Genomic DNA, 25,572 nt, shown 5'->3' on the forward strand with positions numbered 1-25,572 from the left:
AATAAAATCTTTTTAGGTGCGTTAACATTGCGGAAAGTTACATTAAAATAAAATACTGATTTGTCTCGCGGCTTCCACTGTTTAGTTGTAACGGTGTTTCGTGTTTTCAGCTCACTGTAAGCGTTGATAAAGCCTTGTGGACGTGTCTAAATGCGATAGCGTGAATGTGCTTTGTTGTTTTTAGCATGAGCAAGTACAAAAAAAAAAATGAGTCACTTTTGGAAATGTGGTGAGGACGGTTTTAGTTTTTTTTGACCAGAAGGCATCGATGCGAAGCTTTACGCCGCATAATGACTTATTGTGCGCTCTGACTCCAGCCTACTAACAAAAAAACAGAAAAAGCTGGCAGATGCGAAGAATAAAGAATTTCACTGTGCAGTAATGTAAATGTAACAAATAAAGGCTGAAATTCACAAAGATGTTGTATTTTTATTTAAACAAATCCACACTATGACCAATTTGGGAACGCCGTTTAGCCCAATCTGCATGTCTTTAGATTATGAGAGAAAACCAGAGTACCAGGAGGAAACCCACTACCAGCATCCGGGAATATTAATTTGCAATCTATTTGACTAATATTCATATTTACATTTTAAGTACAAAAGGTGTTAATTTAAATACAAGGACTAATTTTATGCTTCAGTATGGAATCACTTTAAATAGTAGTTTTATAAAATTATTATATTATAGTTTTATGGACATTCAGTGGATTCATTCGATTCACCAGATTGATCAGGAATTCAGGAATATTTATTCGACTTCGACACGTCTGTTCACGTACACGTGAAAACATAATGAGAATGTTGTGTATATATATATATATATATATATATTTTTTTTTTTTTTTTTTTTTTTTACTTAAATACATCAGCTAAGAATCGTTTTGTGCTTGAGAGTCGATTCACTTGATAAAACAACGAACCGACTCCGTATCGATTCGTTGATCGCTGCGCCGAGTGAAACCCGCCTGAATGGACCCCGGTGTGGAAGATGGCAGGAGGGAGGTGTTCTGGGGATTTTAAGCGCGTTGGATGTCAGAACTGGTTTTGAGGATAATCGCGCAGAAAAGTCGGATTCTGGTTATTTTTTTGTTGTTTGTTTTTTTCCCCTTTTCGTCCCTGGAATAAGCCTAGCCGAGCCAGCGGGTGTGTTATGATTTGTTCCCGGCTCCAGTCGCTCTTCCTGGCGGCCCACAGCGGCGCTCAGCTCCGGCCATGACCGCTGCCTTCCGCCTGTGACATTCTCTGATTTATTTATGTTTTTATTTTTATTTTTTCAGGAATATTAATTATGATTTGAATGAACGTGCATTCTACTTGCCTTCGGATTAGCAAGAGCGGCTACATGTTAGCTAGCTATGTGTTTCTGTGTGTCTGTGCGCGCGCTTCCGCGCTCGTGCGTCCGTCCGTGCGCGCGCGCGCGCTGTGAGCGTGCGGCCACAGTCTGCTGATGTGACTGAACTGAGCTTAATGTTCATTATTTTTTATGGTATTTTTTTTTCTTTTGTCTGAATATTAAAAAAAGAAAAACTTTAATATCTAAAAGAGAGCGTTAGTGTAGAAAATCTCATTCTAATAATAAAAGAATCGAAGGAACGATTAAAGTATGACATAAATCATAACTTATAATAAATCAGTTACATTAAATTAATCAATAATTAAATTCAAACACCCAGAATCGATTGATAACAATTTTTGAAATTAAGTATAATTGCTGGTCAATTACCGTGTTATTACATCAACAGTTAATTTGCGTTCACTCAGTTTTCCTTTTTTTTTATTAAAACAATTAATAAATAATCAAAACTAATTTGAGTTCAACCACTAAAACCATATTAAAGAGACGCCAAAATTCTTGGAACCGTTCGAGTGAATCTGAGGTCACGGTGAACTTATTAAACTTGAAGCTTATATTATTATTGTTATTATTATTGTTATTATTATTATTATTGGCATGGCCGGTGGAATGAGTCGAATCACATGGAAATGAGGTTGGATTAAGTTTTAACACACTAAAATAAAATAGTTTTTTTTTTTAATGAACACACTTGCCAAGTTAAGATAATAAAATAAAAAATTATCCTTTAAAAATCCCGCCTTCTCGTTCCAACATGCTAATGCCGCTCATTAGCGTTTATGCAAATGACAGGCAGCGTCCGGGTTTAGTTAGCCCGCTAGCTAGTTAGCAGAGTTAGCTCTGCGCTTGTGTGGAGATGTTTCACGATCGATTTGTCTGTCAGGTCGGATGTCAGATTTTTCTGTCTAGGTGACATTTTTTGTTTAAAAGCCAACTTGAAATAATTCAGGAAAACAGCTCGGCTTTACTTTATTTAATTTTGTTTTATTTTGATATTTTTTTTCTTTTTTGTCCCCCCCTCTCAGCCGGCTTTTCCGTCTCCTCCGCTCACCATGGCAGCAGGCACGCGCTGCACATCCCCATGCACGCGCACCGCTCAGCCGCGCGTGTAACCCAGACCAGGAGATTCCGCAGTGTAGTGTGTCGTGTTGCATGTTGCATGTTGTATGCTGTGTGTGTGTGTGTGTATGTGTGCGTGTTTTCGTTTTTGTTTGTTTTTGCAATGGCCTATCTAAATGGACCCAGATTACTGGACTGGGCGAGCTCTCCTCCTCACCTCCAGTTCAACAGATACGTCCTGACCGGCTACAGACCCATCTCCTCCGTGCAGGACTGCATCAGGAGCCTGTTCTACCTGCACAATGAGCTGGGAAACATCTACACACACGGTGAGTCCGCTGAGCAACTAAACTTCAGTGAGCGTACAGTATGATCGCAGCCTGAATGCCATGCAGCCTTTAACTCTGTCAGTGTGAAGAGTGTGAGGAACAGGTGTAGGGTTAAACCAGTGCATGCTTATTACACCCTGTCAACACTGCTTTAACATTTATAATTAATGCAACACGGTGAGATTGGCTTCTCCCAGCAGTCTTAATGTTTAATTCAACACTTCATCAGGGGCTGGACGATGTCCCTGAAACGTCACATCACGATACTTTCTTTATGTTTATGAACGTCTCAGAATCGTGGAGGTTGTGAGGTGTCTCAGCTGAAAGAGTAATATTTATAAAAAATAAACTAAAGAGTTAAAAAGAAACCTGGTGCGTTTACAGCAGACATGATTTCGTTGAACCAAAACGATTTCGAAACGATTGAGTTCATTCACCCACCATATTTTCTTTTTTTTTTTTTTATATTCGCAATTTGCAAGTAAAAAAAGTATTTTTTTCCGCCACACCTCGCACACGTCGAAAGTAAACCCAGACTCATTTGACTGCACCAGCTGTTCATGACGTAAAGCCTCACTCAGGCAAAATTTTAAATTGTTTGTTTTTTATTTTTGATTTAGTCTCTCAATATGACTTTATTGACAACAAATTATCGTCAGATTCATTCTATAAATTTATCACGTTTTATTTTAATCCACTGTCATATGTGTGAATTTAAAACTTGTTTGTCCTTAAATATTTATTCAGTTTATTCCTCAAATTATCATAATAGGTGTGTCGTCATTTTAGTAATATGTTTTAGATTATTATTAAAATATATTTTATATACAGTATATATTTTAAACATACACTACTGTTCAAAAGTTTGGGGTCACTTGCAAATTAATTTTTTTTGTTTAGTGATTTATTTTCTATAACAATACTGGGGATTTCAAAACTATAAAATAACACATATGGAATTAGGTAATTACGTAACAACAACAAAAACAACAGTTAGTTGATATTTTAAGACCACAGAGGTCGGCCTTTTTGTAATAGTTCTTGCAAGAACAGTATTGTGTCAAGTGCATTTGCAAAATCCGTCAAGCACCATAATGAAACTGTCTCTCATGAAGGCCGTCCCAGGAGGGCGAGACCAAAACCTACCTCTGTCTCAGACGAGAAGTTCATTTTTTATCAGCCTGAAAAATGACCAATTAACAGACCCTGAGATTAGAGGCGTTATGAAGTCTTTTCAGAGCAGAAGTAGCAGAAACATCTCACCATTAACTGTTCAAAGGAGATTAATGCATTTTTGGACGCCTTCAGCATTCCTTTACAATGTAGAAAGAAATAAAAATCAGGACCATCATGGAGTTAGAAAGTGTTCTAAAACTTTTGAACGGTAGTGTATATAACATGGAAGACCCTCCAAAATAAATTGTGTGGAATAAAAGTTGAAGTTTTTTTCCTTTTTTTTTTTTTTTTTTTATTCAAATTTTTCACAAGCCTGTCTGAAAGGCGTGCCTAGTCATGTGACCGGGACTCCTTATAATATCCGAGTTAGAAACCCGAGGTTTGAGGCGTACGGTGGCACTTTTTTTTCACGCAGGACAGCGGGCTGAAAAGTGGACATCATGTGATTTTTACACACTTTGCATTACAGAAATTTGCATACGTTTCTCTTCCGGGTTCATGCAAATGCCTCGGGTCACGCACGTCTCGCAGGCAGAGCTTTTTATTTTAAACATGATTTTAAATGCATTTATTTAATTCCTTTACAGTTTCATAAGCATATCTTATGCTTTTAACTATATCTTTTATTTCTCACATGTACGCAAAAGACTTAAGAGGGTCAAACTATTTAATAAGATAACCCTGAGGACATCTTTAAATCAGGTTAGGACGAAGAGGCAGGAGTTCAAACATCATTATCATCAGATAAACGCTGGACCTCGTGAAGCTTTGCATCGATGCGTTAAGGTCAAAACAAACTAAAACCGTCCTGACCACATTTCCAGAAGTGACTATATCATGCTATAAACAACAAGGCACATTCACGCTATTGCATTTAGCCACGCCCACAAAGCTTCATCAACACTCACAGTGAGCTGAGAACATCACAGTAACGACTAAACCATGGAAGACATGAGAAAAATCTTGTTTAAGACACTCATGTCTTTTAAATCATTTTATTTTATTTTCTCCATGTAAACGCATCTAAAAAAGATCTTATTATGTGTGGTTGTGTGTGTGTGTGTGTGTGTGTGTTTATCTGTGACTTTATCAGTATTTTTTCTTTAAAATATAATAAAACAAAACTGTAAGTGGAACATCATCCAGATGTAACACAGCAATGATATATATATATATATATTTGTTGTCTCGTGACTCTCCTCATTTTCGCACAACAAATCACTCTGGGCCTTAAAGACTTTATTCTATTGTAAACATCTCTGAGCATGAGTCTTTATTTGTGTTTTTTATTTATATTTTATTATTCAATTTAGTAGTGTAAATCTTCTTCTCTATCTTTTTAATATAAATAAAATCATTAAACAAAACAAATATTCTTATTCATTAATCAATTAGTAATCTTAATAAAAACCTATTAATTAATGAATTCATTTGTTTTTTGAATTATTTAATTATGAAAAAGAGATTTGCCCTCACTTACAGTAACTTGGTAAATTTGGTCTGGATGTCAAAACAAGCGCAAAAAAAAAAATCATTTTAAATACTTTTTGTTTTTATATTAAAAAATGAAAGAAAAAGAAAAAAAGCAGTCTTAGGTAAGACATATACATACATATTGTATTGTATATATCATGTAATTGGTTTAAGTATATTGTTTTATGTATTAATCAATAAATTAATGTGGGTTATGTCCTACATGTGAAATAATTAAGATGTAAAGTTTTGTAAAGTTTTAATTAATACATTATTTAATTTAAATAAATGAATAAATATCAGGTGGCACGGTGGTGTAGTGGTTAGATTCCGGGTTCGATTCCCGTCTGTGTGTGCATGGAGTTCCCATGTTCTCCCCGTGCATGGTGGGTTTCCTCCGGGTACTCCGGTTTCCTCCCACAGTCCAAAGACATGCAGGTTAGGCTAATTGCCATTCCCAAAATTGCCCGTAGTTTGTGAGTGTGTGTATGTGTGTGTGCCCTGTGATGGATTGGCACCCTGTCCAGGGTGTATCCTGCCTTGTGCTCTAAGTCTCCTGGGATAGGCTCCGCCCACTGCAACCCTGAATACAGGATCAAGCGGTATAGAGATAAGTGGGTGAAAATAATAAATATCAAATAAATAGATAAGGCATTAAAATTCATTTGTTTGACATTAGTTTGATTATGTATTTGTTGGTTTCTTAATATATTTATTCCAAATTCCTTTAATTTCCTGCTCTCTCTCCTCAGCTGTGTATCAGTCCCGTGTTTTTTGATGATGTTAATGTTTATCTCCGCTGCAACTCGTGATATTCGCTGCGTTTTCTTTTCTCTGTTCTGCGCACTGTGACCCTTCTTCTTTTTTTTTTTGTCATCCGAGCAGGAGAAGCTCATCTTTAATGAGCGATGCAGCTGAACTCGAGCCTGGCGCTGACGCCGCACGCGGAAGCGGGTGAATAAACGCGTGTCGCTGCAGGATTAGTCCGCGCCCGAGGAAAGGCCTCGCGTGATTTTAGTTCTGATTTATCGAGACTGAGTGACAGCATGAGGGACAAAAACAAACAATGAGCTGTAAATGTGTAAAAAAAGAATGAGACAAAACCTCAGGGTGTGTGTGTGTGTGTGTGTGTGTGTGTGTGTGAGCGGGCCTGGTGTTTTTGCATGTGTTTTGTTTGAACACACCCTTAAGAAGCTGAGATCCGCTCTCCATATCATCATCACCAGGCTGATGTGGACTCCAGCGCCCAGACTTCCACACGTCCAGGGTTTTTTTCTAAACTGAAGATAAACTAAACCGACAGAGAGAGAAAATCAATGTAGAGACAAAAATGATGAGTTTTCCATTCTGAAAATGTTGTGCGAGCGTTCATCCAGGGAAAGTTCCTCGTATTCAGAGTCGGGTTACACACCATCCAAGCTCCACTTTGGATTATTAAAAAGGTCACACGGCCCAGGAGTGAAGCGAGTGTTTAGGAGTGGACAGAGTGTTCAGGAGTGGAGCGAGTGTTCAGGAGTGGAGCGAGTGTTCAGGAGTGGAGCGAGTGTTAAGGAGTGGAGCGAGTGTTCAGGAGTGGAGAGAGTGTTCAGGAGTGGAGCGAGTGTTCAGGAGTGGAGAGAGTGTTCAGGAGTGGAGCGAGTGTTCAGGAGTGGAGCGAGTGTTCAGGAGTGGACAGAGTGTTCAGGAGTGGAGCGAGTGTTCAGGAGTGGAGCGAGTGTTCAGGAGTGGAGCTCAAACACTCACCATTAAAGGAAAATAAAAACACAGGGATAGAAAATGTGAAGTGTACAATCACAATTTGCTCTGGTTTATTTTATCTTTATCTGTCCTGTTGATTCTGCGTTTCTTTTCTTCAATGAACTATAAGAAAGAAAAAAGTAAATAAACAAAACCCTATTTATGTTTATGTGAAAGTCCGCAAGCTCTAAGATAATTTTAAAAGACGTAAGTGACGTTAAACACACCGACAAGCGTGCGCTTATTAATACGCCTTAAAACGTGTGCGTAACACCGAGATCAGAGCTCATAAACCCCGCCCACATGCGCAGTGTGTAGTCAGGTCTGAGGCCCTGAGGTGTGTGTGTGTGTTAAATCCTCAGCTGAGCTTTACTCCACGCACAGCGTCCATCTGGTGTGACATCTGATCCGTACGACACGTCATCACCGTCGTCCTCAAAAACGTCTGCGGTCTGTGGCACCATTCACAATCTCGCATTCCGCTTTTGTTTCTTTATCGCTGTACAAACAAATAAGGGCAAATAGAGCTAATGGACACACACACACACACACCACATAAAAGATGTAAAGATCTAATACAAACATATCCTTAATAAAGTGGGTTCATTAGGTTTCTTAACGTAACAATATCTATTCACTTTCTCTCTCTGGTGCTCTCTCTCTCTCTCTCTCACACACACACACACACACACACGTTTCTCTTTGTGTGTTCTATGTTTAGCAGCACAGCTGTGGGTTTCTCCTCTCAGGGAAAAATAAACGCCTCGAAATAGACGCACTTGATGGACAGTGAGCTTTTACCTGCGTCGGAAAAATCGTTGTGCTTTAGGAGAGGAGGGTTAGAGAGAGAGAGAGAGGGTTAGTGAGAGAGAGAGAGGGTTAGTGAGAGAGAGAGAGGGTTAGTGAGAGAGAGAGAGGGTTAGTGAGAGAGAGAGAGGGTTAGTGAGAGATGGACAGGGTTAGTGAGAGAGAAAGAGATAGAGTTAGAGAGAGAGAGTTAAAGAGAGAGAGACAGGGTTAAAGAGAGAGAGAGTTAGAGAAAAAGAGAGAGAGAGACAGGGTTAGAGACAGAGAGGATTAGAGAGAGAGGGATGGTTAGTGAGAGAGAGAGGGAGGGTTTATGAGAGAGAGAGGGAGGGTTTATGAGAGAGAGAGGGAGGGTTTATGAGAGAGAGAGGGAGGGTTTATGAGAGAGAGAGGGAGGGTTTATGAGAGAGAGAGGGAGGGTTTATGGGAGAGAGAGGGAGGGTTAGAGCGAGAGATTGACTGATGATAAATAATTCAGTAGACCATGAGACAGTTTGGAACGTTTATTTATGATCAGATCAGAGAAGAAGCGTGACGCAGCGTGGCATTACAGAAATCTAAAATATGTCCTGATGTTCCTGTCACGCGGCGCCGTCCAACGAGGTCTGGATTGTGACACTGGAGACTCCTTACGTTATCAGCTGACCTTAATGTTCTTTCATTCTCACTTCATTTCTGGTTTAACTTGCTGCTCCACCTCATTAATGCACCTTAAATTGGACATTAAGAATTATTATTATTATTTATTAATCAATTTCTTCATTCATTTATTTTGCATTGTGATTTTTTTTTGTTGCTTGTTTACTTGTTGTGTAATCTGTGAACTGGCTGTTAGGCTTTAACTATATTGTTTTTCTTTGGAATTAATAAAGTGTTATGTCTGTTTGTCTGAGCAAAAATTAACTTTTTTTTAAATATGTAAAACACACACCTCACTGTTCAAGAACATTAACCACATTACTGTATATCCAGAGCACAGAACACAAACCATGCCTTTCTTTTGTTTTTAATAAGGGATATTTTAATTATTATTTATACAGGAGTGAAAAGGAAGTTGTGCTGTGCTGTTGTTGTTGTTGTTGTTTATAATTCTCTCGACGGAGGAAAAGGTGTTTATAGACTCATACGAGTTTAAGAAAGGTGGCAGGACACATTCCTTCCTGTACTCGTCCCGTTCCCCTGATCTTACACCTCCTGGTGCCAACTTGTGGGGAACGTAAAAGGGTAGTGTGTTCACCTGTAAAGACCCGCCAAGAACTGTTTCCGCGTTACACCAGCAGATCGTCTGCTTTTGCGTGAGTCTGCAGCAGCGACCTTTGTTCTGGGAATCTGGGCCGAGAATCTGCGTGAACACCGTCTATAGCGAGGCAGCACACGCACACACACACACACACGCACACTTCAGGAGAAATAAACTCACAGATGACAGCGCGGTAATATTGTTCATCTTTTCATTCCAGTACTGTGTGTTTTGGTGCAGACTGTACTAGAGGAACTGCAACAGTTTAGCACCTCATTGGGTTTTGGAGTCAGTGTGGCGACTCATGAAAGGACACAAAGGATTCGCAATACGTAACAGACAAAATTTGTTCATCTTAAGCCATAAAGCTTAGCATAAGCTAATCATTATGTGCTCCTACATCCACACACACACACACCTTACAACTTAGTGTGTATTTTCTTCTGCTTTCTTTCTTTCATGCTAGATTTTCTTCAAGGCTCATGATCTGACGTGTGCGTGTGTGTGTGTGTGTTGGCAGGCATCCCTCTGCTGTGTTTCTTGGTGCTGCTCCCCCTCAACATGCCCTGGACTCAGATCAGTGTGACGTGGCTGGGCGTGGTCCACTTCCTGGCCTGTTTGTCTCCGCAGCTTGGCTCCGTCCTCTATCACCTGTTCATGAACCATGAGGGCGGAGAACCCGTCTACAAAAGACTGCTCACTTTAGACATGTGTGGAATCTGCATGATTACCACGCTGGGTAAGAGCCTCAACACCAGCCCTGGTGTTTATTTATTTGTTTGTTTACAAAACACGTGTCAGTCATCAAAACCGGCATATTTCTGTTCTGTTATTAAACAAATTAAAAGTCCAAAGTTTGTTTTTTAATGTTTTCTGTCTCACCTGTGCCGTGTCTGCATTTCCTTCATTCTCCACTAGAGGGCAAAGTGAAAGTGAATGATAATTATCATGATACTAATCATGGCGATGATACTGATGCTGGGTATCGAGTCAGAAGTCGCACTGGCCATGTCAAATGGTGACGCACGCTTACCACACCACCAAGCCACACCCCTTCTCCCTCTTTCTGCGCGCGTTTCTCTCATGGCCTATTGTTAGCGATTCCTCATCGCGTACCCGGTTTTAGCTCTCCAGCACCGATTGATTTGTCTTCCCCGATTCCAGGATGTTTCTCTCCGACCGTGTCGAAGCGTCCTCCCTGATAAGCAGGACGAGAAAGTGATGAGCTTGGGATTCGCTCAGCATAATCCGCATGCAGGGGGGAAAAAAGCCCTGATGCAGTTAAGTCAGAGCAGGAAACGCGGATCTGTTATCATCAGCGCAGTGCTGCAGCTGCTCTCCAGGGTTAGCTTAATAAATAGAAATAAATAAACAAACAAACAAATAAATAAATAAATAGATCAGCTCTGAATCATCAGCACAGAATACAGGACTCCTGAAATCCAATTTAACTTCATTCATTTAAACATCACACGACATACTGAGGCCTGCTTTTACAACAATTAAACAATTAAAACATAAAAGAAATCTAAATAACATAATCAGAATAACAAGTTAACGCACACCAAGTCAAAATTTATATAATTACATATTGTAATAAAGAGGCAGTGGAGCGTTATTGATTTCCAGGTCAGAAGGTGTTGATTAATTCTCTGTAACAGCAGCCGGGACGGTGGTGCAGCTGCACATAACGGCTTTATTCATAATGAATGTACTAGTTTTACTACGGGGTTGTTTCTATAGCAACAGCAAATCAAGTTTTTTTTTTAACATATTAACGTTAAAAATAAACAAACTATGGATAAATGACATGTAAGACAGTGGTGAGATGTGTTGTAGGTGTGACAGAAGAGTTCAAGGTGGAGGTGGGTCTGCATCAGGGATCGGCTATGAGCCCCTTCTTGTTTGCTCTGGCAATGGACAGGATGACAGATGAGGTTTGACAGGAGTCTCAATGGACTATGATGTCTGCAGATGACATTGTGCTGTGTAGCAAGAGCAGAGAACAAGTGGAGAAAAATCTAGAGAGGTGGAGGTACACTCTAGAAAGCAGAGGAATGAAGTTTAGCCGTGGCAAGATAATACATGTGTGTGAATGACAGGGACCCAAGTGGAATGGTAAGGCTACAGGGAGCAGAGGTAAAATGGGGCAGGACTTTAGGTACTTAGGGTCAATGTTTCAAAGCAACAGTGATTGTAGAAAGGAGGTAAAGAAACATGTGCGATCAGGCTGGAATAGGTGAAGAAAAGTGTTAGGTGTGTTGTGCGACAAAAGAGTATCAGCGAAAATTAAAAAAAAAAGGTGTACAGGACAGTGGTAAGACCAGCGATGTTCTACGGCTTAGAGACAGTGGCGCTGAAGAAAAGACGCAGGAGGAGGCAGAGGTAGAGGAGGTAGCAAAGCTGAAGATGTTGAGGTTCTCTTTGGGAGTTCTTCCAAAGAAAAAACCCATGTAAGATGTTTTGGAGGTAAAGTCAGAGAGGCCAGATTGAAGTGGTTTAGACATGTTCAGAGGAGAGATTGTGAATATATCGGTATATGCTGAGGTTGGAACTGCCAGCCAGGAGGTCTAGAGGAAAGCCAGAGTGGAGATTTATAGAAGCAGTAAGAGAGGACATGAAGTTAGTTGATGTGAGAGAAGAGGATGCAGAGGACAGGGCTAGATGGAGGCAAATGATTCGCTGTGCCGACCCCTGGAAGGGAAAAGCCAAAAGACAAAGAAGAAGATAGTGTGGTGTGATGAAGCGACATTACTGTTAACCCCCTTGAGTGTTTTATTCTCCTCTAGCGTCATGGGCTTTATTGTTTTATTTTTCTTTTCATTAGGAGGACCATATATGTGTGTTTTTTAATTTCTTTTTTGTTCCTTTTCGTCTTTCCTTGACGTTCCCTCTGCACCATGCCTTACAGCAGAACAGGAGGAGTGTGTATCGTCAGCGGACTTTTCCACCACTGACGCACTCGACCTTGGAAGCTGCAGCAGTGTAGCAGAAGAGATTTCCATAGAGATTTACACTCAGTTTTCTTCACACTCCGTCCTCTGAGTCATTAGCTAGCTAACTCGCTAACAGGGTGAAGCAATAAAGTTGTGAACAGATTGAGGACGTTGCAATTCATAAGAATTCACAACAATTACACACAATGATTTCTTAATCGCAATGATTCACAACAATTGCTTGATTTAAGCAATTGTTATTGTCACTGGTTATGTGGTCAGATCAAAGTCAGTGACTTAAAGTTTTATTAATATTTAAAGGAAAAGAGGAAACAGTTTCTCGTAAAGTAAAGTTTCTCGTATTCAGAGTGGACGTGCACAACGGGACTAACATCTCCATTCTTATCACGGAGGTAAACCACGGAGTGTCTGTGTTTTACATGTGGCCGTTGCACAAAATCACATGTCTACATCTACATCCATTATTGGTGCGCAAACTTGAATACCGGCCTGCTAGAGATAGTACGGTGGTTCACGTTAACCCAAACGAGTTAAAAGAAAACGAGTTTTGGGGGGAAAAAAATTCGGCAATCATAGACATTCGCATTCGGACGGGATTAGGTTTCTCAAAGGACCTCAGAGTTTGCTGAAAAACAGTAGGTAATTTGCTCTTGTTTGCAGATGACATTGTGCTCTTTAGCGAGAGCAGGAAACAGGTGGAGGAAAATTTGGAGAGGTGGAGGTATGCTCTGGAAAGCAGAGGAATGAAGGTTAGCCGCAGCAAGACGGAATACATGTGTGTAAATGAGAGGGACCCAGGAGGATCGGTGAGGCTACAGGGAGCAGAGGTAAAGAAGGTGCAGGATTTTAAGTACTTAGGGTCAACAGTCCAGAGCAACGGAGAGTGTTCAAAGGAGGTGAAGAGGCGGGTACAGGTAGGTTGGAATGGGTGGAGAAAAGTGTCAGGTTTGTTGTGCGATAAAAGAGTATCAGCGAGAATGAAAGGAAAGGTGTACAGGACAGTGGTGAGACCAGCGATGCTCTACGGCTTAGAGACAGTGGCGCTAAAGAAAAGACAGAAGGCAGAGTTGGAGGTAGCAGAGCTGAAGATGTTGAGGTTCTCTTTGGGAGTGACAAGGATGGATAGGATCAAGAATGAGTTTATCAGAGGGACAACCCATGTTAGATGTTTTGGAGATAAAGTCAGAGAGGCCAGATTGAGGTGGTTTGGACATGTTCAGAGGAGAGATTGTGCGTATATCGGTAGAAGAATGCTGAAGTTGGAACTGCCAGGCAGGAGGTCTAGAGGAAGACCAAAGAGGAGATTTATGGATGCAGTGAGAGAGGACATGAAGTTAGTTGGTGTGAGAGAAGAGGATGCAGAGGATAGGGTTAGATGGAGGCAAATGATTCGCTGTGGCGACCCCTGAAAGGGAACAGCCGAAAGACAAAGAAGAAGAAGAAGAATTTGCTCTGGAATTTTTACAGAGGTCGTGTGAGAGAAAAACAGACATGGCAGATTCAGACGGGATTAAAATCACAAAGTACGTCTGTGAAACAGAAATTTCTTTTTCTACCCCCTGTAATACTAGTCCCATCCGAATTGGCCGAATAAGTCAATGGGGCAAATTTGAGCACCTCTTGCGTCCCAGGAGTACAACTTGTACTCTGTTGTGGGGTATGTTCGAAACAGCTTTGCAGGCCTTTTCAAATGTGGTAAGTTTGAGATTTCTACAAAACTTTTGCTCTGCTGTAGAATCCATTAAAGTTGGTCTCAATGTCTATGGGATTTTTGGGCAGTAAATTGCACCCTGACCCCCCACCTCTTAGAAAAGTCATAGCACCCCATTCCAGAATAAGTCTCACGATTTCACCCTACCTGTATGGGTCTACGACAAATGGTACGGGACTAGTTACGTGCCAAAGTTTGTATGGAAGAAGGATTTTAAATAAAGAAAGATAATAAGTCTGCAAGATAATACAAGTGATGCGTTGCTTCACAAGCACCATTATCACCCTGTAGCCCTCACCTCAGTAGTGATGAAGTGCTTTGAGCGGCTGGTCAGAGACTTTATCATTTCTTCACTACCCGACACACTGGACCCACTACAGTTTGCATACCGTCCGAACCACTCCACAGACGATGCAATCTCTTACAGTATCTCCTCCACACATCACTCACCTGGACATTTGGAAAGGGATTTATGTTAAAATGCTCTTCATCAACTACAGCTCAGCATTTAATACCATAATTCCCTCCACACTCACCACCAAGCTGGAGCACCTGGGACTCTGCTCTGTGAAAACAGCCATAAGCAGTAAAACTAAGCCTATACAATCTTAATGTTCATATAATGAAACCTCGGATTGTTCCGCAAGACAAGCAACAATTCTTAATAAATTTTGACTTGGAAAATGATCAAGTCTTGGTTTATGAGTACCAAGTATTATGCATGCGTTTCTTGTTTTGACACAGAGCATCACGTGATCACAACTGAGCCAACGGTTTTTCTCTTTCTTGCGCTGCGGAATTGTGGATAATCGTCTTAGTGCGCGTCTCTTACTGGTATCATCAACATCCATGGACGTGTGTACTGTTTACTATAACACTGTGACCAAGTGTGTTTGTGTGTGTGTGTGAGACATATTTTATTTTGTGTCTGTATGCGTGTGTGTACAGCCGGTGTAAAGAAAAAGCAAGTCTCATTAGAGAGGTTAAAGATCCATTTTTTCTCTCTGTATCAGCCTGCTCTATGTCTGTGTGCGCGCGCATCATTAGACACCAGGTCACGCACACACACACACTTTCTCTCTGCTCTACGCAGAAACACTGCTGTTGCGTAAAGTTTGGGTTAATTTGTTTTCTTTTTACTTTCTTTGTACTTCTTTTTACAGTGGTGATGCCGTTAGTGTGTTGCTCAATCAAGTGTCATTAAAGAGATTTCTTGTTTATTTTTACTATAAAACAGAGTTTCTGTTGTGTGCGCGTATGTGGTGTAAAAAGAGTGGAGGAAGGGTAACCATGTAAGACGAGAAGGAGAGGGGAGGGGCTTCTTACTTTAGCTTCACACACACACACACATACACACAAACACACACACAGCGCCTGCGTGCAAAACCGAAATGGAAACACTTATCTGTTGGAATTTATTTTTACTTTTTTTTAAGGTAAAGTGCAGGTTAATTTGTTTTATTTTTACTTTATATTTTGTATTAATTGTTTTTATGTATTTATTTTTTTGGGGCTGTGGAACGAATAATTTAAGTTTCCATTATTTCTTATGGGAAAAATCACTTTGGTTTATGTGTTTTGAAATACGAGCCTGCTTTTCAGATTGAATCCTGGAACCCTTGGCAGCGCTTACAGAAATCACATGACAGCTGGTCTAAAACGACATCTTTAAACAAGATAAGACAAAAGAAAACCAGGGAGTCACAACCCAAAATTTCAATCCTGTAGTGCACAGCAAATAGTGTAATTTAACCGCATATGTTGTTGTTGTTGTGTATTAATTTTCTCCTGATTCATTTTAGTGTTTTTTTTTTTTTCAGATTTTAGTGATGTCATACTTTACAAAGCGATCTTTTTAAAAACATGCATCAATTAACGTGCCATCAAGTACGTGGTTACAGAGACGTCTCTGATTGGTTGGGTCACTTCCTAAAATAAAAAGTTTGTGGGACGTGGGGCGTGTACCATATGGTGGTAACACTAATGAATAATGAATAGATTCTTAATGGAAACAGTGAGCAGCGTTTTTTACTTCCGTACTGGATCAATCCCGTTTGAACCTGCATTAGTAATTATTTTTTTCTTTTTTTTCTCCATAGGCGCTTTGCCCATTGTCTACAGCACGTTGCTGTGCTACCCGCTGCTGCGCGGCGCCGCCCTGCTGACCTACATTGCTCTTTCTAGTTACGCCATCTACTGCGCAGTGACTGCGAGGAGCAGCGTGCGCCGTCTGCGATCGTTTGCCGGCCAGGCGCTCTTTCGCTTTTTCTTCCTGGGACTGCGATGCTTGGGTGTTGGAGGGGGAAGCCCAACGTCGCTACGCCACTTCCTTACCATGGAGGCGCTCGCCGTGTCGGGTGGAGTCATCAATATCGCCCGTGTGCCCGAGCGTTTCTGCCCCGGGCTCTTTGACTACTGGTGCAACAGCCACCAGATCATGCACGTCATGGTAGTCGGCTCCATCCTGTCGCTGCACTGGGGCGTCCTGGACGACTTGCTATGGATCGACACCTACGACTGTCCGGCGTACTGATCTCAGATTGACCTCTGACCTCTGGGGCGGGGTTTTTCAAGGAATCATGTGACTTGGACACGATTTGAGATTTTTTTTTTTTAGGTTTGTTTTACGTTTTAAGAATTTGACATGCATCAGGTTTTCTTTAGACTCAGGGAGGGGTCACGAGCTCTGACCTCTGACCTCTGACTCTTGTTTTTTTTTTTATCCAGGGGCTTAAAAATCCATAGGATTCATTTGCAGACTTGGATTCCTATGTAGAGCTCTGACCTTTGACCTCGGGGTGCAGATTATTGTTCACTGCTTGCAGTTTGACATGCATTAAGCACTGACGAGGGTGGGGGCAGGGACTGTGTATATGTATATGTCGGGGGGGAGGGGGGTGTAACAACGTTTGACCTCTGACCTCAGTTTTTGGGGATAGTTTTAATTTATAATTATTTTGGTGAGGTGGGGGAGGGGGCTGTTCGGGTATGGGCTGTTTTGTTAAAGACCTGACAGATGGTCATGTATGTCAGAATGTTTCTTCGTGTCCGTGTCCTCAAGTGCACGAGTGTGCGGCTGGAGTTGCCGAGAGACCAACAGATTGCATACACACACTCTCAAACATGCCATTAATCATATATACTATATATTATATATCAAAGATATCATATATCACAGTTTTACACCAGCCTGCAGAGCATTAACATGGTTTATGGTTTTGACTTTCATGTATGAAAAACTCAGAGGTGCGGTCGAGTCGTCAAACACGCAGCTCTGGAGTGAAAAAAAACTAAAACGTTTGCATCGCACACCATGCATTAGCATTGCACAACCACTTGTCGCTCGCACACCATCTGATGGAAAGCATGGCTTTTGTTAATGCACACACTGCTCTGAGGCTACACACACTCACTGCACTGGTAAAATCCTCACTTGAGTTTAAGCATAAAGAAAAATACCTAGACACGTCCACCTTTAGTTCTTCTCATTTTCTCATTATTACTTTATCATCACGTCTCTCCGTCCTTCATACGTTTTTCTGTTCGATCTGAGGCAAAAAGAAGCGGTCACTCCTCCTTTGTTTGCTGTTTGATCCGTGAGGTTTACAAGGTTTATGGTGCTTTTTACACTAACGAGGAAGCAAATCTGAAATATATGAAGTATATATATTTATTCTACATGCCAAACAAGACGCACAAAATTTCCCCTTGTTTTATACCTGGCATTATTTTTTATTTAAATCCTACTTATGTTCAGCACTTTTTGTTTGTTTGTTTTCACATGTCGCCATAGAGCACTTATTTAACCAGAATGCCAACATGTCGTCTTGCTATTGACATTTATTATGCTAGCTTTGCAGAAAGATTAGCCGTTTATGTTTTCACCTCATTAGCTGATTTTATTTGTTTTCAAATCGTATCAGCTACGCTAGTTTATTACACTGATATATAGACATGGCGTCTCTGTGATTAACAACGCGATATTAGAAGCGAAAAAAGTTGGAGAACCTTAAAAATCATAGTTTATGCATTTCTAATTTTAATATCTAAAAGCAGCTCATCCAACTAGAGTCTAGGTCCAGAATCTGAGAAAGGAAACGCTTTCTTTAGATTTATTTTTTTATTATTATTGTATGTTTCTGGTCTGGTCTGGTGATTACTCACCTAAGGACGTGGCGTGTCACTAAAAACGCAACTTTTAATGATGATTAGACCGAATCCTTGGTGAAAAAGTATCAAACTATGACCTTATCATTAAAGTTTGTGGAGTAAACACTAACTGTACATCATTTATCTTGACATACCATAAGAAACCACATTGATGGTAATACATGTTAGGCGTTATTTAATTTAAAATGTGTTTTCTTATTTAAATCAGCTTCACTTCACCAAAGTAAAGTCACAGAGTTTAAAGTGGAATTTAAAGGTCTATTACCGTATTTGATTTTAATAATAATAATAATGGTAATAATAATCTGTACATTAATTCCCATGTTTATTTATTGACTAATTACCGTAAGTACACGAGTAAAGCGCCTACCGTAAATACTGCTCACATTTAACATTCAGCAGGCGCCCTTATCCAGAGCAGCTTACATTTTTATCCTATTATACACCTGAGCAGTTGAAGGTTAAGGGCCTCGCTCGAGGGCCCAACTTGCTGGTGGTGGGGTTTTGAACCTGGGACCTTCCGGACTGTAGGAAGGTCCACTGCTTTAACCACTGAGCTCCACTGCAGCAGTTATTACTGTTACAAAGCAGATACAAAAACATATAGTACAGAGTTATTACATTAGACTCATATAATCCAGAAAATCCAGTACATAAATATTACCCGACTACTAAGTCTAAATCAGAACCACACCACTAATGCCGATGTCTGGGTTGTGGTTTCAGGTTCACTTTATTTATTTTTAATTTTTTTTATTTCCCCGTTTAAAGACGTAGCTTCGGGTTCTTATTTTCATTTGATTCATGATTTGCCGTTTGCACATCCGCTGGCTTTTTTCTCTGGTTTAAGGTCCAGATGTTTAATCTAAGTTTGAAAAAATTGTCCAGCGTGTTTGATGTTTAGTTGCCAAAATCATGAGCAGTATTCTAAGGTCGGTGTCTGTTTGGGGTTTAACCAAAGTTTACATCCTGATGCTGGGTCATTTGGTGGAAAATTTACCACGCTCGATGACTTTTGCGTATTATAATAATAATAATAATAATAATAGGAAACGCTATGCATTTAGCAAACTTTTCTTGCTAAACACAAGCACTGATTTTACAGTAGGATTAATATCATTGGTGATGAGAATGGCGCATGTTCCACAGCAAAAAAGTGACCAACATAAAGGGACAGTTTAAATGTTCATTTACTTATTTTTTTAAATCTGTGTTAAATCAGAATTGAGGTGCGTATGAGAACATTACCACATACCTTTTCCTGCTCTGCACACTGACTGTGAAGTTTGTCACCTGGGTAGCAGGTAGGAAGGAAAAAAGAGTTAAATTTCTCTTTAATTAAAGACCAGCTTGATTTAGCTCAGTGGGACTTTTGAAACGAATCATAGTCATAATCAAGTTTGGATTGCACTTTTGTACAAACGAGGGTTGTGGAATTTGGTCCCAATTACTTACATTGTACACCGGGTGACCGACATCAAGCTCGGTGAGCAGAGCAGGAAAACTTATAACGGCTAAGACTGGAATAATGTACTTATATCCTCCTTCACGCTAATATTTAGACAGACTTGGAAAAACCCAAACTATCACTTTAGCTGTACGTTTATATTTAAATTGAGATCAGACTTCTTCTTGTGCTTATAATCAGTCATGCACCAAAGTTTGATATTCATTTGTATCATGGAATTTTGCGTATTATTTCAAATATTAGCACTGTAGCGCCATATATATGAAAAAAAAAAGAAAATTTTATTTATTACAATAGATTAATAAAGTGCAACACCATGACAACACACAATTGAAAACATTCTGCTGATATAAACATCAGATGTTTGTAAATGCCTGAATATCGGGTGTGTTATTAAAAAACACAAGTAAAAGCATGCTAAGGACGACTGAATCCCTTCACTTTGCTAAGCGTTTATCATCGTCCTAGCCAACGTTCATCACCACTAAGCTTAGCATATCACTTTTTGATTTGCAATCATACTCATTGTTTTGTTTTGTGTTTTTTTTTTTGCACAAAAATTCCTCTTTAGTTTACTCCTATCATACGTACTGTTTGTGTACTACTTTATCTTATTTTTAGATGTAATATATATATTTCACCAATAATAACTGAATGCATGTTTGAAGATTTCTATTAGTGAAAACCACTTCATTTTTTTTGTGGGGTGGGGGTGGGGTGGGGGGTGCGTGGGTGGTGGAGAATTTCAAAACAGCTAATGCATGATAGCTATTTGTAGACACACGACTCGTTTATATACCGATTGCCAAATGAAAGATTCAGGGCCTCAATTAACGTCGTTACGTTACACACTGAACTTCCCTTACACACTCATCAGGTTTCATCACGACTACGTCATGTTTCTCCGCCGTCAGAACCTGCGCACTTTATCTGGGTCGAGGGGATTCCATGAGGCGAGCTCGCATAATCCAAGCTTGTTTGATGAAGTCATTAAAGTGTATGAAGGAATAAATCCAATAAAAAGGAAAGCGGTTGAGAAAAAGCTACACAACTGATAAATGTTTATTAAACTTTATATTTCTGTAACGCTGATATGTGACGATGTCTATTGTTAAAAGCGCAATACAAATAAAAATGAATTGGACTATAGCAGCTAATTGTGCACATCTATGCAAAAAATATTTGGCCGAAGGCAGCTGATTGGACTGGAGTTTAGATTGAGATTTTTTTTTTTTTTTTTATTCAACTTTAACAGTTTTGATTTATAAACTGATTATTATTATTATGATACTCAGGTGTCGATTCAGTTTGTATTGCGATTCTATAGTTATCATGATTTTATAAATATCCCAAAATCGATATTAAGCTTTTTTTTTTTTTTTTAGATTTTGCTACAATTCTAAACCAATAAGTGAATAATTTGGTGTGACCATCTGAGTGGGTTATAGAGACACTGCAACATTTTGCCACCTGAAATGCAAACATAAAATAAATTTAAAAAATTAGATTTTGGGGTCAGTGTGGTAATATGTCTGTTGCTGCACGAGAGAATCCAATTATATATATTTAAAAGATTTTGGACAGAAAAACTAATCATGAATAGTTAAGCGATAAAATATGGCTGCTGTTCAATCAATTGGTTTACGTTAAATGACAATTTGAGAAGTGATGTAATGCGTAGAAAAAATTGTAAGCTGTTTATTGCTTCTAGATTTTAAGCTAACAGCAGTTAATTAAACGTAACACTTGAACTTAAAATGGCTGAGGGATTAAGATACTGGACTAAATTCCAGCTTAATTAAATAAATTGTTAAATAGTTTGTTTACCTGCTGGATTTAAACGCTAAAGCAAATAAAACACACTTCCATGGTGAATATATCGACTTATAATAAACTAAATATTTCACGAAAATCTACACAATCATTTACATATAGTAAATAGTCAGTCGTAAAAATAAGGAAGACGAGACTTTGTTGTAGCCTTACAAGACGAAGCTACGTTAAGCTAAGTTTGTCCAATATCGCGAACAATTATTAGTTACTATTAGCTTATTTTGTTAATAGAAAGTTGATTAAAATTAGCCTGGATTACTTTGTGAGCTCACGTTGTGGAACGCCGGACTAATCCTAAACTAAACCCCAGCGGCCGCTTACAGCGTCACGTTTTCTCGTTACACATGCGCGTTGTGCCCATTAACACTAATACACTGTACGCAAAGCATCAAGCTTACATCTTCAACAATAGTGTGTGTGTGTGAGTGTGGGACGAAATGGAGGCAATACAAGAACACCAACCATCACAACAAACTGTACTGTTTCTTTCTTTACTTAGTTTATGATTTATATATATTTATTTATTTATTACATTTATTTTTAACAACAAAGGGCTTTGGATCAATGTGAATATCATTATTAAACCTAATGAATAATGTAAATATGCTAATCTAGATATGTGTATATGCATACAGTGTGCTCACGACACACACAAACACAGATATGTTTTTATACGCATTACTATATAAAGCAAAGATATAAAATGAAGGTTTGGAACTTGAATGTGTTTTGGGAAAATAACGGGCATTTATAGATTTTAAAAAACAAACACACAAAAACAACACAACGACGAAGGAAGCGCCATAAGTTTATACCGATCATTTATAACAGTGTGATGTCATAATACATAGACGTATGGAGCGTAGTTATGACTAGGCATGTGCCGATGATGAAATAAACGATAATTGTTATAATATTATTACAGCCTTTTATATATATATATATATATATATATATATATATATATATATATATATATATTAAAAAAAAAAAACAATAATGTTTAAAGACCAATAAACTTTATTTTTCTGAACTGTGTCGTTCTTTTCTTGGTTTCATTCTAAAATGAAAAACCTATAAGATTTAGAATCATAAAATCCGGGGATTGGGGTGGGGGGCTTGTGGGGGTGTATATATTTTGTAAATGTGGTGTACTAGCACCTCTAGTGGTGATAATTAGTGGTGCTAATTTGATTTCCGTCATAATATGATTATCCACTGTTAATGTTCAATTTTTCAATATAAAAGCGATTGCTCGGCACATGCCTACAGTTCGCGCTGTGCACTCGGGTTTAAACCTCAGGACTCTGATATTATTAAACCTCTGTTGTTAATACAAACACGCTTCTAGGAGACAGCAATGCATTTCTCAGTTTAAATGCAGGATGTGGGTTTGTGTGTGTGTGTGTGTGTGTGCTGACTTGTTATGTTAACCGAGAAACACAAACCACATTTTGGTGTGGTCACACCGTTGGGGTTGTAGCAAAGTGTGAAGAGCAAAAGAACCTCAGACCTTTTTCACTTTATCAAAAATGCTGACTTGATCTTCTTCCTTTTATCTTTTCTAATTTGAAATGCCTGTTGCGTTATTAGGTGTGTCTCGAAGCAAAGGCAAGTCACGTTGTCAAGTCAAGTTGCACATAATATTCAGCAAGTTGTGAAATTTCCCCTTCAAATATTACACAAAACAACACAATGCAGAAATGTAGTTAAGTAGAACTGCAGATATTTGCTAAACTTGCTGAGTAAAAGTCTAATAAAAAAAACCTACTCAGGTAAAATACAGATATGTGAAATACTGAATGTTTTTAAGTACAGTAAGAAAGTACACGTTTTCAGTTAACACCCACTATGGATTTTTTTAGTTAGTAACCTATCAACCCAGTGTAAGTATCTGTCCTATGACAAATCCTTCAAAGCTGGGTAAGAGCATCTGCCAAATGACTTAATGTAAGTGGAATGTACATTTTTGCAGGCCCTGACCTGTTGTTTTTCTGGTCGCTTCATGGCATGCTGTTATGGAATAATAATCAAATAAAAAGCTCATGTTGATTATTTCCCTATAACAGCATGTCCTAAAGGTTGTTTCTGCCATGAGATCAGAGCCAGACCTACAGTAGGCGACCTCGCTCAGGTGCTCTCGGACCCGAGTGAGATTTCTGTGGTCTTGCCTGCATAAAGAACCACGAAGACACCCACACTAAACTGTGTGCATGAGAAAGAATCAAACCATAAGGCATTTATCTGTTTCTTTAATGTGTTTCTTTAAATTTCTTCCTGAATTTGTTAACACGGGTCTCAAAGCTGACCTAAAAATAATAAATACCATTTTATTTATACCTCAAACTCCCTTTAATTTAGTCTTCTTTTGAACACTGAACAAAGCCACGCCCCTGAGAGACCAGAGCTGAGCAACAAGCCTGGAGAGGGTGAATCTAATCAGCTTGTTTAAAACCAGTCAAAAACAATTGTGGAACATTATGGGAATTTATTAATATTTCGTTTGTGTATAATATGTGATTTTTAAGGGAGGGGAAACTCCTGAAAAGAACTGGGTTCCTACAGAAAATGACACCTTTATCCGTAAGTTGTTTTGTTCTGGATTTTAAAGAATTGTAATTTGAAGTTCTTGACAGACATCTTCAAATTATTACTGTAAATCCAAGTATGGCCTCTAACCTAAATCTAATGAATTTTTTTTTTGCAGTGTTTATGAATAAGGTGACAATGTTAGCTGAATAGTGAAGTTATTTCATGATTATATATATATATACTGCTTTTCATCACTGACATGCAGAGAACCTTACGTGCATTGACCTTTTTTAAAGGGTCGATGGTCGGCGTTCACAAAATGCCCATATTGTGTGATTGTATGATTGTGTGTGTACTCTGGCATCCTTTCCAGGGTGAACCCCGCCAACTGCCTGAAGATTCCTGGGAGAGGCTCCAGGCCCCCCTGCGCCCTTGTAACAGGATAAGGGGTAAAGATATATGTTTTAGATCAATTAAAATGAATATTCTACCATATTTATAACACAGTTGTGGATTAAAAGCTCTTAGATACTATTTTTTTTATGCTTATGTTTCTCATTTTTATTTTCACCATGTAAATATTTTTTTCTACTTATAGCCACTTACAGCATGTTTAATGCTGCAGACTCCAGTAAAGGAAGCGCTAGTTTCAGTCTTTTCTTCTCCTCTGGCTACATCTAGTGGAAAAGGCCTGAGTTACACTCAAGTGAAGCGGCCGTGGATGTAGCGTTTACTCTTCGTTACTTGTAATATATGTTCAGAAAGACCTTTATGTTTTAAACCACGCCCTTACATTTGTACAGTGGGGCAAAAAAGTCTTTAGTCAGCCACCAATTGTGCAAGTTCTCCACTTAAAAAGCTGAGAGAGGCCTGTAATTTAAAATAATTTTTAAAGAATTTATTTGCAAATTATGGTGGAAAATATTTTTTTTTTTAGTATTTGGTCAATAACAAAATTTTATCTAAATACTGTTATATACACTTTGATACATGACGGAGGGCAAACGTTTTCTGTAAGTCTTCACAAGGTTTTCACCCACTGTTGCTGGTATTTCGGCCCGTTCCTCCATGCAGATCTCCTCTAGAGCAGTGATGTTTTGGGGCTGTCGCTGGGCAACACAGACTTTTAACTCCCTCCAATGATTTTCTATGGGGTTGAGATCTGGAGACTGGCTAGGCCACTTCAGGACCTTGAAATGCTTCTTACGAAGCCACTCCTTTATTGCCCGGGTGGTGTGTTTGGGATCATTGTCATGCTGAAAGACTCAGCCATGTTTTATCTTCAATGCCCTTGCTGATGGAAGGAGGTTTTCACTCAAAATCTAACGATACATGGCCCTATTCATTCTTTCCTTCACACGGATCAGTCGTCCTGGTCCCTTTTCAGAAAAACAGCCCCAAAGCATGATGTTTCCACCCCCATGCTTTATAGTAGTTATACCATTCTCCTCCAAACACGAAGTTCTATTTTGGTTTCATCTGACCATATGACATTCTCCCTATCCTCTTTTGGATCATCCAAATGCTCTCTAACAAACTTCAGATGGGCCTGGACATGTACTGGCTTAAGCAGGGGGACACATCTGGCGGCACAGTGTGTTAGCTCTCTGCAGGTCATTCACTAGGTCCCCCCGTGTGGTTCTGGGATTTTTGCTCACAGTTCTTGTGATCATTTTGACCCCACGGGGTGAGATCTTGCGTGGAGCCCCAGATTGAGGGAGATT

At 39.3% G+C, this 25,572-nt stretch overlaps 1 protein-coding gene across 1 annotated transcript; it reads left to right on the forward strand.

The window, feature by feature from the left end:
- The first annotated feature begins 963 nt into the window (after nucleotides 1-963).
- On the forward strand, nucleotides 964-16,661 carry paqr4a (progestin and adipoQ receptor family member IVa). The gene is made up of 3 exons (XM_053514954.1): nucleotides 964-2,744; nucleotides 9,698-9,916; nucleotides 15,945-16,661. The coding sequence occupies exons 1-3, from the start codon at nucleotides 2,438-2,440 to the stop codon at nucleotides 16,376-16,378; spliced, it is 960 nt and encodes a 319-aa protein (XP_053370929.1). The 5' UTR covers nucleotides 964-2,437; the 3' UTR covers nucleotides 16,379-16,661.
- The last annotated feature ends 8,911 nt before the right edge of the window (nucleotides 16,662-25,572 follow it).

The sequence above is a fragment of the Clarias gariepinus genome, chromosome 16, assembly GCF_024256425.1.
Source record: "Clarias gariepinus isolate MV-2021 ecotype Netherlands chromosome 16, CGAR_prim_01v2, whole genome shotgun sequence".
NCBI lineage: Eukaryota > Metazoa > Chordata > Actinopteri > Siluriformes > Clariidae > Clarias > Clarias gariepinus.